This window comes from Mesoplodon densirostris, chromosome X, assembly GCF_025265405.1.
Source record: "Mesoplodon densirostris isolate mMesDen1 chromosome X, mMesDen1 primary haplotype, whole genome shotgun sequence".
Lineage (NCBI taxonomy): Eukaryota > Metazoa > Chordata > Mammalia > Artiodactyla > Ziphiidae > Mesoplodon > Mesoplodon densirostris.
In genome coordinates this window covers 33,572,943-33,591,399 of record NC_082681.1, presented here as the reverse complement: position 1 = coordinate 33,591,399, position 18,457 = coordinate 33,572,943, and the positions used below count along the sequence as shown (strand labels likewise).

Genomic DNA, 18,457 nt, shown 5'->3' with positions numbered 1-18,457 from the left:
GGCAGTTGGCTTCCCCCAGTGCGTAGTCCAAACAAGAAAGAGCATATGAGAAAACACCCAATATGAGAACTGCAGCCCTTTATAACCTTATCTCAGAAGTGACATCCCATCACTGTTGCTATTCACCCATTTAGTCCACCCCACCCTTAAGGGGAGAAAATTATACAAGGGTGTGAATATCAGGAGGCAGGGATCATTTAGAGTCATCTTAGAGGCTGCCTAACACAATGTTAGGCCCTGAGATGATTTCCAGATTTTCATGCCCTGGTGGAAAAGATGAGCATATATTGGGTTGGCCAAAAAGTTTGTTTTGGTTTTCTGTAAGATGTTATGGAAAAACCTGAACAAACTTTTTGGCCAACCCAATAAATAGACATGCCATTCTAAGTGTAAGGTGTAGCAAGGCAGTTAATGAAAGTCTTTGGAATTGGACGGTGCTGGGTTTGAGGCTTGACTCCATCACTTACTAAACCCTCTGGACAAGCCACTGAACCTCTCTGAGCCTTACACTTCTCATCTGTATAAGTGGGAAATAATATTATCTATCTCTTTAGCATAGATATAAGCATGCAAAATTACCTAGTATGATATCAGACATACAGTAGTTCCTCAATTAAGAATAGTAGTGGTAGTTGTTGTTAGGATTATTTTAGGTCTTCTAATAGTGCTAAGTAACCAATAAGAAAAGATAGACACAGTTAATGAGATGACATATTTAACAAATATAACATCTTTGTTAATAGTGTCTGAAACCAGTTAAGATATCCTGGTTTCAGATAATCCTTAAGGTGATTTTTCATCCATGGAATTTTAGGCACCAGAGCAGGACTTTGTTTTTCACTATTAAGATAACAAAAGATTCACTTTGTTATAAAGCAGAAACTAACACACCATTGTAAAGCAATTATGCTCCAATAAAGATGTAAAAAAAGATAACAAAAGATAAGAGAATTGAAGAGTTTTGGGAAATATGTTGGTGTAGAGGGCAGAAATATCTGTAATCTCATTAGTCTAATACAACTGTTGCTTGGTTTATTTCTAAAAGGGTTTTATTTCTCATGTCTTTCTCTTTGTTTTTCATTTTCCAGGTCAGAAGGCCAATCCAACATTTTACATAACCACGTTACTCATCATTCCGATCATTGTTGCAGCTGCAATCATAGTCCTTCTGCTGTACCTGAAAAGGTAAGGCAGCTGCCCAGGAAGGCTTGACAGTTTCTGCTACCCTGGTTGCTATGGTTATTCTTCTTTGTGGGTGTGTTTGATGTTTCCCCAGTGTGTTGGAAGCATTTTGGCTCTACCTGGCTTTTTGGTAGTATGGCATGGCAAAGAAATATTATTGTGCCCATTTTCTGGTGAGAAAAGTGTTGGATCCCAGGGCTCTGCTCAGGCAGTGCTCTCTTTGTATATTTTTAGAATTGTTGATAAGACCTATGTTCACTCTACTCTTTCAAATGCCTAATTTGTCAACAGTTGGCTGGTAGCTCATAAGTTTTAGAAATGGAGACCATTACCAATTAAATGACTTGTCTAGTGTGAATGCAAAACAGGTTGCTACTTAATGCTACAGGAAAGAGAACTTCAAGTTGTCTCTAAGTTACAGCACTCATTCCTTGAGAATGTTTTACTTTCTCGATTTCATCATAAGGACTAGTCTGGTGCTATTATTTGCTCTTTTGGTAAATACCTAAAGTTGGAATAAGGTTATTAAGCTGGTTCTAGAATCAACATTTTATCATTATTTCAGTATTCTTTAAACATACGTTTGTTGAGTGCCTATTTATGTGCCAGGCACTGTTGTTATTGCTGGGGTTGTGGCAATGAACAGAACAAAGTCCCTATCTATGGTTTCACGTAGTGAGTAGTAAAGTTGTGGAGTCGGGCTGGGGAGAAAGGCTAGGAAGTGATATGAGGCTCATCTTACATAGGATGCCAGGGAAGGCCTCTCTGAGAAAGTGACATTTGAGGACAGAATTAAAGGAGCAAACCAGTCAGATATTCAAAGAAAGAGTATTCTAGGCCAAAGGAACAGCAAGTGCAAAGGTCCTGAGGCTGGAATGAACTCCGTGTGTCTTGTTAGAGGAGCGCATGCAAGGGGGGAGAACAACAGGAGATGAGGCTGAAGAGGCTGGCAGGACCAGATCATGTAGGCTGTGGCAAGGAATTGAAATGTTATCCTAAGCATGATGGGGAAACATGAGAGAGTTTTAATCAGTGGAGGGATGTGATTGGATTTACTGTCGTAAAAGATCATTGTATTGCTGAGTGAAGACTTGACTTGGACAAGAGTGGAGGCTGGTAGACTAGTTAGGAGGTAGTAAAAGATAGTCTGATGTGGAATATATTTTGAAGGTGGAATTAATAGTGCTTGCTGATGGCTGCTTGTCTTCGAAGGTGCGAGGGAAATTGAGGATTCAAGGGTAACTCTTAGATTTTTGGCTTCAGCAACTGAGTGAATGCTAGAGCCATTTACTAAGATGGAGAAGATTGGGAAGAGAGCTGGCTTTAGGGAAAAGGTGAGGACTTCAGTTTTGAACATGAGAAATTTGAGATACCTATTAGATATCTAAGTAGAGATGCTAAATAGGTACTTGTATACATGAATCTGGAGTTTAAAGGAGAGGTTTGGGCTGGAGATAGAATTTTGGGAGTCCTTGGCATGTAAATGGATTTAAATCCCTAAGACTGGAAGAGAGCACTAATAAAGTGAGGGAGATAAAGAGGACAAAAGAGAATGCTGGGACACATCAACATTTAGAGACCTAGGAGATGAGGTAGGTCCACCAAAGGGTACTACTGTCAGATGCAAAAATAGAGAGTCCAGACAAAACTTTCATTCTAAAATATACGTGCACCCCTACGTTCATAGCAGCACTATTCACAATAGCCAAGACATGGAAACAACCTAAATGTCCATTGACAGATGAATGGATAAAGAAGATGTGGTACATATATACGACGGAATACTACTCAACCATAAAAAAGAATGAAATAATGCCATTTGCAGCAACATGGATGCAACTAGAGATTATCATACTAAGTGAAGTAAGTCGGAGAGAGAAAGACAAATACCATAAGATATCACTTATAAGTGGAATCGAAAACGTGACCCAAATGAACATATCTATGAAACAGAAACAGAATCACAGACATAGAGAATAGACTGGGGTGGTTGCCAAGGGGGAGGGAGGTGGGGGAGGGATGGAGTGGGAGTTTAGGATTATAAGATGCAAACTATTTTTTTTTTTTTTTTTTTTTTTTTTTTTGCTGTACGTGGGCCTCTCTCACTGTTGTGACCTCTCCCGTGCGGAGCACAGGCTCCGGAAGCGCAGGCTCAGCGGCCATGGCTCACGGGCCCAGCCGCTTCCACGGTATGTGGGTTCTTCCCGGACCGGGGCACGAACCCATGTCCCCTGCATCGGCAGGCGGATTCTCAACCATTGCGCCACCAGGGAAGCCCAAGATGCAAACTATTATGTATAGAATGGATAAACAACAAGGTCTTACTGTGTAGCACAGGGAACTATATTCAATATCCTGTGATAAACCATAATGGAAAAGAATGTGAAAAAGAATGTATATATATGTATAACTGAGTCACTTTGCTGTACAGAAGTAATTAACACAACATTGTAAATCAACTATACTTCAATTAAAAAATTTTTTTAATTAAAAAAAACAGAGGAGACAAGTAAGAAAAAGGAAGAAAAATTAAAGAGAATGCCCCCTGTTCTCGGAAGATTATTTTTTTCAAAATTATAAACAGCAAGCTCCCATCTGATCTGTGATAAGTAAAGCACCATTATTATTTAAATGATAGAGGATAACACACACAGCGCCACACACACAATTATAACTATGTGAGGTGATAGATGTGTTAATTAGCTTGATTGTGATGATCATTTCACAATGTACACATATATTAAAATGTCACTTTGTACACCTCAAATTTATACAATTTTTGTTTGTCAAGTATATCGCAGTAAAGCTGGAAAAAATTTTTTTCATTGAAAGGGTATAAGTAGTCTGCTACTGATGGGCCCTCTGCTTTATCCACACTTGATACTTTTAGGAGATCGATTTCTCAGCTTGTTTTAGAAATTTTTTCACAACTACATTATCACTAAAGATGACCTGTGTACCATGTCTTTTGTCCAAGCCTTCTTTTAATATGGCTGTATTTAAGTGGGACATTTCTATGGAATGGAAGGTTTGATCAAAAATGTCTCTGTTTTCTTAAAGGCTCAAGATTATTATATTCCCTCCAATTCCTGATCCTGGCAAGATTTTTAAAGAAATGTTTGGAGACCAGAATGATGATACCCTGGTAAGCACTGACTCTGTGAAGTTTGAAATTGATTTCTTGGGGGGGAGGCTATGGGATTTAAAAAAAATTTGGTAAAACATAAAATTTACCATTTTAACCAGTTTTAAGTATACAGTTCAATGGCATTAAGTACACTTACAGTGTTGTGCAACCATCTTCACTATTTCCAGAACTTTTTCATCATCCCAAACAGAAACTACCCATTAAGCAATAACTCTCCATTCCCCTCAACCCCTGGTAACCTCTGTTCTGCTTTCTGTCTCTCTGAATTTGCCTAACCTGGGTACCTCATATAAATGGAATCCTACAATATTTGTACTTTTGTGGCTGGCTTCTTTCACTTAGCATAACATTTTCAAGGTTCATCCATGTTGTAGCATGTGTCAGAATTTCATTTCAAAATTGGTTATTTTAAACTACATTTTACCTAAAAGATTAAAGAAGAGCTGATTTAAAATGTTGTATCTCAGGCCAAGCATACCATTTAAGAAGTTCCCAGAATACTTCGCCTGTCGTGTATCACGGGGCTTCATTCTCTCTCTGGGGTAGGGAACATATTTGATCTAAACCTGCAGGGGGAGGAGCCTCCTTTATGAAACTAAGCCAATAGGCAGGTCTTCTGACTGGAGTAATTTTTAAAACTTGATTTAGGGAAATATAAAGATAAGGTAAACAACTGAAATAGATTGTGTTCATGCTATTGCCTGGACAGCTGGCCTCCGAAGACATGGAGCTAGAGCAAACCCACCCGAACTGTTAGAGTTAGTTGGCTGAAGACTCTCACGCTAGAATTTGTGGCTGGAAAAGCTAAGACCTTATGGGAACAAAAGAGTTTGAGGCTTCTCTGATAAATACATTCACCCAAATAAAATAATGAAGGCAACTAAATGAAATAAATATCAATATTATTGTATATATCTTAAATTAGTAATTTCAGGCATAGGGCAGTTAATTCAGGGAAATAGTACAGCATAGTAGATAATAGCCTGCGCTCTGGAGTCAGATTGTCTGGATTCAAATCTCTGCTGTGTCATTTACCGTCTGTTTGACCTTAGGTAACTTCCTTAACCTTCCTGTGCCTCAGTTTTCCCACTTGTAAAAAGTGGAGGTAATGATAGCACCCGCCTCATAGTGTTGTTATGTGGATTCAATTAATTTAATACATAGAAACCACTTAGTATGTCTGGCACATTATAGGTGCTTAGTAAATGTTAGTGCTTAGTATTACTATTGATAATACTTTCCATTTATCTTTAACGCCCAAACGATTCTTGTAATAACGGGTGATACACAGTGGCTAGGGAAGGAAGGCAGGGAGGCTCCCATGCTGTCAGAGGAAGAGCCATCTGGATAACTTTTTCACCAAGTCATGGGCATGGGCAGTGGGTAACTGTGCCAGATATGGCACCACTAGCCAGGGAGGTCCAGAAGTCAGGTACCTGGTGAAGGGCTGGTATACTGTAACCAAGGTGACGGTGTTTCTTCAGCTTTGAGTCACAGTCAACTGCAATGCTTGTAGGAATATAGAATCCTGGGCCCTACCTTCAGAAGTTCGGATTCACCAGCTCTGGGATGGGTCCCAGGAATCTGCATATTTCAAAGGAGCCCAAAGATGATTCCTCTCCTGGCAAGATCATTCACAGAGCGCACTTTGAAAATCACTGTTATAGATATTTTCCTTAGGATCACCCGTGTGTCTTCATTTTGCCAGCTACTGAGACAGATGCTGGAGGTTGAGAATTGTGCAAGTATTCTAACAGCTCCTTTAACCAGTGATTGGAAGTCTACCATGTGTACACAGTGTATTAAATGCTCCATCTTCATAACCACCCTGTGGTGTAGGTGCTGTTAGTACCATTTCACAGATGAGGAAATGGAGCCTCAGTGAGGTTAAATAACTTTACTGTAGCCACACAGCTAGTAGATAATAAGGTGAGATTTGACCCAGAACTGTCTGATTCTAGACTTTTCTCTTACTTTCCACTATGCTGCATTGCCTTTTGTAAGATAGAATGTTTGTCCTCAAGAACCTCACTACCTCCTTAGAGTTCTGTATGATAGAAGTACCAGGTTGGGATAGGGGAGTTCCGAGAAACAGATTTGGAGTCGTGTTATGGCTGACCTTATATGAGAAGGTATTAGGAATATCATTCTTTGTTTTTATAACTTTTTATTTTATACTGGCGTATAGTTGATTAACAATGTTTTGTTAGTTTCAGTTGTACAACAAAGTGATTCAGTTGTACATATACATGTATCTATTCTTTTTCAAATTCTTTTCCCATTTATGTTGTTACATAATATTGAGCAGAGTTCCCTGTGCTGTACAGTAGGTCCTTGTTGGTTATCCATTTTAAATATAGCAGTGTATACATGTCAATCCCAAACTCCCTAACTATCCCTCCCCCCACCCTTCCCCCTGGTAACCGTAAGTTTCTCCTCTAAGTCTGTGAGTCTGTTTCTGTTTTGTAAATAAGTTCATTTGTATCAATATTTTTAGATTCCACATGTAAGCGATATCATACGATATTTGTCTTTGACTTACTTCACTCAGTATGACGATCTCTAGGTCCATCCACATTGCTGCAAACGGCATTCTTTCCTTCTTTTTAATGGCTGAGTAATATTCCATTGTATATGTGTACCACATCTTCTTTATCCATTCCTCTGCGATGGACATTTAGGTTGCTTCCATGTCTTGGCTGTTGTATACAGTGCTGCAATGAACATTGGGGTACCCTTTCAGACCATGTTTTTCTCCAGATATATGCCCAGGAGTGGGATTGCAGGATCATATGGTAGCTCTATTTTTAGTTTTTTTAGGGAACCTCCATACTGTTCTCCATAGTGGCTGTACCAATTTACATTCCCACCAACAGTGTAGGAGGGTTCCCTTATCTCCACACCTATCATTCTGACAACAACCTGGAGGGAATGGATTAGAGAGGGGAGGCGCTAGCACAGTAGCAAACTGGGAACGTAGTCCTGAAGTTGCCCCACAGATGTTTTGTTTGGCCAGCATGGTGTATTTAAAATTTTTCAATTTGGGATCTTAAACAGGGCATGCACTCTACCAGTTCATCTCAGGCCCTACCATTCCTAATTCCCACTGTGGTTTCACATGTTGACCTAACATGCCAGACCCCTGAAAAGCATTTGAGTTTGCTACCCCTTTTAGCAGAATGAAGACAGTCAAAGTGCCATGACACAAATGTCCAGTATCTGTGAAAACATGTTTGGAGTCACTGATATATACAAGACATACAACCAAAGCATTGATGAGATATAAATTTCCAGCTTAATAAATTTCTAAAAAGTGATAATATCCAGTGTTAACAAGTGGATGGGGGAACTGGCACTTTTCATGCAACGCTGGTGGGCCTGTAAAATGGTATGTGTTCTTTCTGGAGGGCAACTTGGTAAAATGTAACAAGAGTCTTTGATCTTATAATTATTTCTTTAGGAATCTATTTTAGGGAACTAGTCCAACAATGGTACAAGGATGGTCAGTGCAGCATTTGTTTCTAAAACGAAAAATTAGAAACTAAGGAAACATCAACAATCAAGAATAAGTTTTTTGAAAAGTTACATTTTCAAAGCATTTAATGTCCTAGCAAAATACTCACGGTGTAAGTGTAAGAAACATATCATAAATGTGTAGTGTATTCCAATCCTAATTTTTATAAAAAACGCATCAATATATACATAGAACAATGAGTGGAAGGAAATGGGTCAAAATAATCATCTCTGGACAGGAAGATTGTGGATAATTGATATTATTCTCTCTCTACCTTTCTGAAGTTTCCAAATTGCCTGTAATGAGCATGTATTACTTTTATAATAAAAAGAAACGCTGTACAAGTCATTAAGGGAAAAGAGAATATTGTGGTCATCCAGGTCTGTGAGATAATAGGGGTTTGAACTTAGGTGGTAGCAGAGGAGATTGATGCAAGACACATTATTAAAGGAAACTCATTACGACTTGGTGACTCTGTGTGGGTGATGAAAGGTGGCGAGAGTAAAAAATAATTTCAAGGTTTCAAGCCTGGGTGATAGAGTGAATGATGGTAACATTGACAGTGAAATCAGATCAATTATCTTTCTCAGAGATGGGAAAATTGCTTTTTTTTCAATTCGCTGTCTAGAGGATAATATGTTGTCCTGATGAGTCAGATAATTCTATAATTTAGTGAGGTGGATATACTGACAAGATGGACCACTGAAAGCATAAGATGTTTTTGTTTGCGGTGGTTGCAGACCATTAAATAAAACCAGTGTTTAAAACTAAAAGTATAATAAAAATGCCAGACAGGGGAAAGGGTAATAGAACAAATTTCCATGTTTGCTTTTTAACCAAATGAATAATCTACTTTCTCTACATGGCAGCAGTTCTCGAAAATTGAACTGCATATGCAGCAGAAAGACTGTCCTTTTACTTCTAGAATCATCGAATTAGGGAATGAATAATTATGGAGTGAACATTGCCCTAGAGGTCATCTAATGAGGTATATGTTTACATGTTTAGTTGTCTTTAACTATATATTTTCAAAACTCTAGATTCTAGTCCAACTCCTCACTTTAAAGACGGGGACATTGGGGACCATGGAGAAATTTCTCAAGGACTATCACATAGAGAGAGAATTGCAGAACCTGAAGTAGAAGCCATTGTAGCCCAAATTTACCAACTTCTAATCCCAAGAAATAATCCATGCCCTTTCTAAACAATTTCTTCTTCCACGCTGCACCATCAGTAGTTGTTGTTAAAAAAAAACTTATTTAGGTGTGGCCACCAGTAAATTAAATCTTCTGTATCATTTTCCTTAAGGTTTCTACTGTTTTGACAATGTTTTGTTCATCACTGTAGTAACATTTTGGCCAGCAGCATTTTTTTCCTGTTGCTTTGCTGTTTGCCTTTTCTGTGTGACTAATTGGGCTGCTGGCCATATTTGGGGGGTAGGGGGGCTTTGTGGAGGGAATTGCTTCTCTTCTGCATCTGCATTTCTTTCTCGTCCATAAAATATTATCTATTCTTCCTCCGCTTCTTGGAAACCAATTACATTTTCAGTACTGTGCCATTTTTGAATTCCTGATTGGAAAGCAGCTATTTAACTTGGAGTTGACTTCCAAATACTGCTGAATTTTTTTTAAACTTCAGTGTGTATCTTTAAAAGCTAAGCTCGCTTTCCTACATAGCCAAAATAGCATGGCGGCACTTTAAAAATTATTAATTCCTTAATATCATCTAATACTCAGTCCATATTTAAATATTTCCAGCTGTCCCAGTTGTCAGGAGACAGATAATATCCAGTTGTCCCACCATTAGTGAGATGGACCACTGTATTTAAGGTGATAATAGCATGTCCCCTCCTGCCATCTACACATTTCCTCCCCTTGCCACCTGAAGATAATCTGTGTGGTGTTAATGTTAGCACCCTGTCAACTCTTCAGCTGATGCTTTTTTTTTTTTTTTTTTTCCCCCGGCATATGGGCCTCTCACTGTTGTGGCCTCTCCCGTTGCAGAGCACAGGCTCCGGACACACAGGCTCAGTGGCCATGGCTCACGGGCCTAGCCACCCCATGGCATGTGGGATCTTCCCGGACCAGGGCACGAACCCGTGTCCCCTGCATCGTTAGGTGGACTCTCAACCACTGCGCCACCAGGGAAGCCCCAGATGATGCTTTTTATTGGCCAATTTGTATCCTTGCTTGAATCAATAATCTCATTAGGGGTTGTGAAACAATGATGATTTTTCTCATCTATCATTTAATCTACATTTATAAGCTAACATTTTCCTACAAAGCACTGCTTTCAGTCCTCAACTAGGCTTCTTAGTTGTTCTGAAATTCGGTTTCTGCTAGAAAGGTAGGAAACATGTTTAATTCTTTCCCTTTAATTATCAATTTTTAAAGTGAGGGTTTGAATTGATAGCCACCTCAAATGGTACCAAATTAGTCCCCTCCACACCACATTCAACAAGTTCTTTTTAAGCTGCAGTGATTTTTAAGGCGTGGGGATCTACAATTCATATTGTACAACTTTCTATTGTGTCTGTTGCTCTGAAGAAGACGGGGGCACATAATCAGCTGACTTGTACACACAAGGCCAGTGTTTTGCGTGGTGCTTAGGTGCATGAAACCCACTTCACCTCTGTTGGCAATTCGCTGTGGGAAATAACCAAATCTTGAAGGTACTCTTAAATTGAAACTTGATGTTCCATTATTCTATGACTTTTGTTTCTTTCTTTTAAAAAAATTATATATACATACATGTATTTTTCTAGGATGACTAACAACTAAAAGCCAGTTGTGTTCACCACCCAAACACTGATTTTTTTTCATCTAGGATGTTTTTCATCTTTGGCCATTATTCTATTGTTGATTACCTTGTTTAAAAAATCAGCAGGGTAAGAATTGAATTATGGACTGTAATTTTGTGGATTTTTTTTTCTACAAGTAATTTTAAAATTAGACTGACTTATAATTCACAAAATTGAATAACAGGTCAGAGCCTTTGCTTTTGTCCCTTTTACCTTACATAGACATATTCATAGAAGCAGTGCTCAGGTAAAGGCCCTGATGCTGATGATGGGTGAAAATGAGAGTAATCAAAGTTTCAGGAATGAAAAAAGGCAATTAAAAAATTAATGTTTTCTTAGAAGCCACTTCTGCTGCATTGTTCTGATTGCTTTTTTCCTGTCCAACACAGTTAAGCATTGGGTCTAATGAGCAGAAACCAATGAAAATGTAACATTCAGGGTGCATTTTTTGTTGTTGTTGTTGTTTTTTGTGGTACGCGGGCCTCTCACTGCCGTGGCCTCTCCCCGTTATGGAGCACAGGCTCCGGATGCGCAGACCCAGCGGCCATGGCTCACGGGCCCAGCCGCTCCGCGGCACGTGGGATCCCTCCGGACCGGGGCACGAACCCGTGTCCCCTGCACCGGCAGGTGGACTCTCAACCACTGCGCCACCAGGGAAGCCCCAGGGTGCATTTTTTTTACAGCTTTATTGGAGTATAATTGCTTCACAATGATGTGTTAGTTTCTGCTTTATAACAAAGTGAATCAGTTATACATATACATCTGTTCCCATATCTCGTCACTCTTGCATCTCCCTCCCTCCCACCCTCCCTATCCCACCCCTCCAGGAGGTCACAAAGCACGGTGCTGATCTCCCTGTGCTATGCGGCTGGATATGGGGAGGGGGCAGGGTGCATTTTTTAAATTAAAATAATTTTTCTTTTAAAAGAAATATGTTTATTATAAAGAAATGAGAAATACAGATGACCAAAAGAGAAAAATTAATCTTGTCATCCAGCTATAATAATCTTTAAGGTTATGAGAACAGCATAGAGGAATGGAAATACAGTCGTCCCTTGGTATCTGTGGGGGATTGGCTTCAGGACCCCCTCGGATACCCAAATTCACGGATGTTCAAGTCCCTTATATAAAATGGTGTAGTATGTGCACATAACCTATGCACATCCTCTGGAGGGCTGACTGCACTTTTACTGGTAAATGGAATAATAGTAACAACAATAATAATAGCAGTTCATACTTATTGTACTTTTGCTATATGTTAGACACTTTTCTAAGCACTTCCTTTATTAATTTGTCCCCATCCTGCAACAGGGATTATCTCCACTATACAGATGAAGACAATGAAGCACCAGAGGGGTTACATGTAACTTGTTTGAGGTTACACTGCTGCTACCTAGCAGAGCTAGTATCTAAATCTAACTAACAAGAGTTAGAGCTGGGATCTGAACCCAGGCTTCCTGATCCTCCAGTCCACACTTTTAACAAATTATATAATATGTTTTAATAAAATGCTCATATTTATCTTTATTTGAATTTAACAGATGAAAAGGAAACAGGTGGAACTGAAGGAATTTCTGAACTTTTGACAAACTATAAAATAATTTTTAACAATTATTAAAGACAGCAATTTTTCCATATGTTCTTCCCATTCTCTCCCCATTCTTAAAGTTGTCCAGGCTCTACATTTCCAGTGCATAAGACCATTATATACTATATCGTCTCCCTATAGCCCTCTTTAGTCTTAATTCTGTATGGTATGTATTTGATGCTAACCCCCGATCTTTATGTTGATGTCTCTCCAGTCATTTTGGTTTTTTGAAACTCCAAAAGTTTTCTCAGGAAGGATTCATGTGACCAACATTTCCTGGATTATTTACATATTGATGGAGTTTCCTGCATTAATAATTGAAATTCATTTTAGCTAGATATAAAATCCATGGCTTACGTGTTCTTACCTTGGGTATCTTAAATATGTCGTCCATTTTCTTCTGGCATAAAGTGTTGTCAAGGTCTGCTGACAATATAATATTCTTTCTGTATTAAAACACTTGGTCTTTTTTGCCTGCTTGTCAAAAGATTTTTTCCTTCGAAGTCCAATAATTTTACTAGAATATGTCTTGGTATTAGTCATTCTGGGTTGATTTTCCAAGGTATATAGTGTGCCTTTTCAGTATGTAGTTTCAAATCTTTCTAAAATTTTTCAGTGAAAATGTCTTCACTTATAGACTTTGTTATTCTGTTCCCTTATTTTCCTTGTCTGTCTTCTATATTTGTCACATCCTTTCAAATAATTTTCATCTATCTTTATTTCTCTTTGATTTAAAAAATCCTTCTTTTCATCTTTTGTTTCTCTTAAGGTATTATCTGTTGTGTTTATTTGCCCCTGTGTTTCCTCTAGCTAGTCTTCATTTCTGAAATGATTATTTTCTTTTACTTCTAATTGTTTCTTGGGTGTTACCATGTCATTTCTGAATTGTTCTTATTCTGAATTTTTATATTCTTTGACATCATGCACAGTATTTCATATCACATAACTTTTTCCTAATATACTTTTGCTAGTTTTGAAATATTAGATTATAATTTTCATCTGTGTATATTTTGTGGACATCTTTCTGGCATCTTTTATTCCATAAGAATATTATTCTGTTGCTTATTTTTACATGAAATTAGTTTCCCTAAAGTTTTAGAAGGAGACTTGATTTAAGATAGTTTTTTTTTTCTAATTTCATGGCTATAGAGTTCCATCTTCTATTATTTTTGACAATTTTTCAAAACTATAGTGAATTCCTTTCTGAAATTTGGCTCTGCCTGTTCACCTCGTCTACTTTTATCTGGACTTTATAGTTTGCGTCTCTTGTCTGTGTCCTAGCCAGTGTGGAGTCTGTTCCTATCAGTTTCTCTTCAGAGTGGGACTTTGCCCAGGAAGGCAGCTTTGGATGGTTTTGAGAGTTCATAGGGCTCAGGTGGCTCTCAGGCTGTTCTGTGGACTCCTTGCATTTGGTCACTCTTTTGGCAGTGCAAACCCCTGCCAGACTCACTTATTGTTCATAAATTAGCTTGCGGAAGCTTGAGTGAGTTGTTTTAGGATTCTCAGATCTATCAGATGCCCTGCTGATTCCCTCTCCATACTCTCCCATAGCTAAAGCATTTTGCTCTTGTAGCATCTCTAATTTGTCCCTACCCACTCATATTTCAGGGTTCAGGGGGGCATCACTTTCATCTGGTCTTGTTGCAGATTGTGTCCGTGGATTTTGGCTTTGCTTTCCTACTTACCTTTCCTACTTGTGGTTTTTATAGTGGCATTTGGGGAAATGCAAAAACTATGCTGCCATCCACTACCTTCCTCCTAGGATTTCTCTGTAAACTATAGACCATGGGCCAACTCCTGCCTGCCAGTTGTTTGTGTACAGGCTGCAAGCTGCGAATGGTGTTTACACTTTTAAGTAGTTGAAAAAATATAAAGAAGAAAATAATATGAAATTCAAATTTCGGTGTCCATAAATAAAGTTTTGTTGGAGCACAGCCATGCCTATTCATTTATATATTGTCTATGGCTGCTTTCATGCTACAACAGCAGAGACTATATGGCCCTCAAAGCTGAAAATGTTTATTATCTGGCCATCTACAGAAAAAGTTTGCCAACCCTGGTCCTATAATATACTTCTTCTTTTTTTATTTTTTTTTATTTTTATTTTTTTTTTATTTTTATTTTTTTTTTTTTGCGGTATGCGGGCCTCTCACTGTTGTGGCCTCCCCCGTTGCGGAGCACAGGCTCCGGACGCGCAGGCTCCGGACGCGCAGGCTCAGCGGCCATGGCTCACGGGCCCAGCCGCTCCGCGGCATATGGGATCCTCCCAGACCGGGGCACGAACCCATATCCCCTGCATCGGCAGGCGGACTCTCAACCACTTGCGCCACCAGGGAGGCCCACTTCTTCTTTTTTTAAAAAAATTATTTATTTATTTATTTTTGGCTGTGTTGGGTCTTCGTTGCTGTGCACGGGCTTTCTTTAATTGCGGCGAGTGGGGGCTACTCTTCGTTGCAGTGCATGGGCTTCTCATTGCGGTGGCTTCTCTTGTTGCAGAGCATGGGCTCTAGGTGTGCAGGCTTCAGTGGTTGTGGCTCATGGGCTCTATAGAGCACAGGCTGAGTAGAATTTGGATATTTTAAGCAGTGTTTTCCAACTTATCTCTCCATACGTTCTCTAAGACTGGATGCTACTCACCTGCTGAGTCCATCTCCATTTGCACAACCTGAGGCAGCTGAATCATCATTGTTGTTTGTTTCTATTTTTCCTTCTTTCCATTTCCTTTTCTAGGCTTATAGAACCAGAAAACAACAGAGCAGAAATGGAGCCTAGAAATAATCTAGTGCAGGGATTGGCAAACTTTTTCTATAAAGAGCCAGGTAGTAAATATTTTTGGTTTCACAAGCCTTTTGGTCTGTTACAGCAACTCAACTCTGCTGTTTGTAGCATGAAAACAGCCGTAGACAGTACAGAAACAAATGGGGGTGGCTCTGTTCCCATAAAACTTTATTTAAAAAAACAGGCATCCTGCTGGATTTGGCCCTTAGACCATGGTTTGCAGTCCCCTGGTTTAGTCTAACAACTTTATTTTACAGATGAGGGGACTGAGCTCCCATTTCACCCTTTCCTTTGACTTGTAAGGAAGGAAGGCAAGGACCAGGATATTGGCTTTCACCATAAGATACACTTAAATTGAGTTCAAGATGAGTTTACCTTATATGCATAATTCCCTGTCTAGCAAATGATGTTACATGAAGCTGTTAATGCAGGGTCTTTCAAAACTTTTACCTGCACGAAGACTTTTGGGACATTTTATATATTGCCATTCACCTTGATGCCTTTTTGAGCCTATTACATCTCTGGAGCAATGGTCAAATTTGAGTAGTAAAAAAGTAAAGATAGAAACAGCTGAAGTAAGGAAAGCATGCTGCTCTTTTATTCTTCTTCAAAAGACTTCGTTTCCAATTTTGGAGGTGTCCACATTTGTTTATCTTTTGAGACAGCTATTAAATATCATATAACAGTTCCATGGTGTTTTTCACCTTTAACATTAATTCCTGATCGTTTTGTTTAATTGATTGTTCAAATAGATGAAGATTCTTAGGTCAAAAAAAAAGACCCCAAACAAAACAGGAAAACATATACTCAGGGTTCCATGCACACAAACCTAAAAATAAGCATTGGCTGCGAGTACTCAGGGAAAGAACACTGTTTAGAAAAGTCATCGTGTATGTGTTTTTTCTTCCCTTCCAGCACTGGAAGAAGTACGACATCTATGAGAAGCAAACCAAAGAAGAAACTGACTCTGTAGTGCTGATAGAAAGCCTGAAGAGAGTCTCTCAGTGATGGGGATAATTTATTTTAACCTTCAATGTGACCTTGTGAAGATTCATTCCATTTTCCATTTGTTATCTGGGAACTTGTTAAATGGAAACCGAAACTACTGGACCATTTAAAAACAGGCAGCTCATAAGAGCCACAGGTCTTTATGTTGAGTCGTGCACCGAAAAACTAAAAATAATAATGGGCCCTTTGGAGAAAAGAGTGGAGTCATTTTTGTTGAATTATAAAAAGCAGACGTCTTTTTGCTAAGGCTTCAAACTAGAGGACAAAAGCAAAAAGTGATGATGGCAGTCGAGTTAATCTTATCAAGAGTTGTGACAACTTCCTGAGGGACCTGTGCCTGCTTTGTGTTCTTCGTCTCAAATAATACCAACAAATTGTATTTGTAGGAGAACTCATTTTGAGTGCAAATGCTAAAAGTCAAACTTGAGTCATAGAGAACATCTAGCAAACAAAATTGATAAAATCTGTTATCTGTTGTTTGGGATCCCACTGAGTAAGGGCTATGGCTATTAAAACTCTTTAATAGTCCGGAATCTTCATCCCCTTCAGCAGCATTTTCCTGTGCTTTGAAAGGCCCAGGCATCCTTGTTGGCCGTGACTACAGAAAAAGCAGAAGCAGCTTCTTTACTGAGATCTTTCAAAGCCATTTCAGGCTTTCAAGGGCAGTAGAGGCAGAATGACTTATTGGGTATTAGAGTTTGAGCGACACAGTCTCTAATGATGCATTGTTTATTCTTCACCTCCGCTACTCAAATCAAGTATTTACTCTGCGTCCAGATTGTGTTAGGCCCCCACGTGTGAGGCACCAGCTCCCTCTAAGAATTCACAGTCTAGTTGGGGCTCCTCAGTTCTTTCTCCACCAGTCATTTTGCAGACCTTTCAACACCCCACTTCCCACGTCGATTTCCCCTTTTGCATCTCCCTCATTCTTCTGTGTAGTCTTTCACCTCTCACGAGCAATTAGAATATAAATCTGCTCACAGCACCTAGAGAAGCAGGGAGTAATTTGCATCTCAGGAAAAGTGTGAGTAGACTGAGAAACAATGACTAATTCTCGCATATTCTGTAACTTCTGTGTGACTCTGCATTTATTTGAAGCTTTTCAGCATTTACTGTTTCTGTATGCATTTTATAAACAGAAAACAGGTATTATCTTCACCTAGAACTTTGCTATTTGCTTGAGAAAAAAAGAATAGTTGTGTCTTTCTCTTTTCCCTTACTCCCACAAATGGTAATTAGTAGGTTTTGTTTCTTATATTGATAAGCAGCCATCCAAGGCTCCAACGTTTGTATTTTTTTTTGCATACGTTAAGGCTCCATTCTCACCCACCCCCACAACGTATCCATATATATATATTCCCTCTACTTCTACTTCCTCCATATTTAAAGTGTGGAAATGAGAAGTCCCCTCCAATGTTTCTCTCCGCACACACATAGACTCAGATTACTGGTAGAAATTTGAGAACTCTATATCACAAGTTCTCCAAACATTCATCCATTTGTATTAATAAGATAATGCTACTTCCAATTCCTGCTCTTAGGGGAAGGGAGATCAGACATCCCTGCTCTTTTCAGGTTTGGGCACAGTGGAGGAGCACTGTGCCCTGGCTTTCCTGAGGAAATTGGAGTTCGTGGCAATGGCAGATGTCAAGGTGTTTCCTCCCCCTGCTTTTATATTTGAGGTCAGATTGAGGCTGGGAGACGGGCATGGATGTGCTCTTCTGTCCTACTCTTCTCTAGAAAGAATATTTGGTTTTCCTGTATAGGGTTGAGATTATTTCCTAGCCAGGTCTTATACTTCTGCGAAACAAAACACCTAAATGCCTCACCCAAAGTCATTTTTCCTGTCATCCTATTTAGATGGCAGTGCGGGGAGGGGATGCTTTGATATTCTGATTACCCAAAGAACTACTGATGCCAGTCCTGCAGCCTGGGAGTGGGCTGGGAGCGGGGGTGTTCCCATCTTGCTCTTTTAGTGGTAAAGTAGTTGAGGGAAAAGTGCGCAGTGAATTATGGGAGTACCTATGGCTGTTTTATAACTGCTGAAAACTGATCCCCAGGTCTTGAGAGCTCTTGGAGACTTTAACACATCAGTGGAATTCCCACTACCTGTAGGAAACTAGTAGGTTTATGTGCTATTTTATGTCTAACCTTTATGGATTTGTTTTCTCCACATATCTAAGTAAAGCCACTGTAAGGATGGTCCTTATTCTTTCATTCAGATAAGTGTTTTCTTCATCCCACACTGAAGGGATACGTGAAACTGTTAACATTTTTGGTAATGCCTTCAAATGGGGATCATTTTGGTTAACTTCTTACAGAAAAGCTTGAGTAAAATAAATATTAATTGTCTTTTTGTATGTCATCCAAATGTTTTCCTTTGTCTTATTTTGGGGAAAGTGTTGTGAGGAGTGGGTGGCAGAAGAAATTGGAGTTAAA

General features: G+C 39.2%; 1 protein-coding gene across 1 annotated transcript in view; it reads left to right on the top strand.

The window, feature by feature from the left end:
• The window catches only part of IL13RA1 (interleukin 13 receptor subunit alpha 1), a 66,456-nt gene extending 48,073 nt beyond the window's left edge, over positions 1 to 18,383 (top strand). Inside the window, exons 9-11 of the mRNA XM_060087623.1 lie at positions 1,089 to 1,185; positions 4,243 to 4,327; positions 15,926 to 18,383. Of these exons, the coding sequence (XP_059943606.1) occupies positions 1,089 to 1,185; positions 4,243 to 4,327; positions 15,926 to 16,018 (275 nt within the window). The 3' untranslated portion in view covers positions 16,019 to 18,383. The remainder of the gene's footprint in view (positions 1 to 1,088; positions 1,186 to 4,242; positions 4,328 to 15,925) is intronic.
• The last annotated feature ends 74 nt before the right edge of the window (positions 18,384 to 18,457 follow it).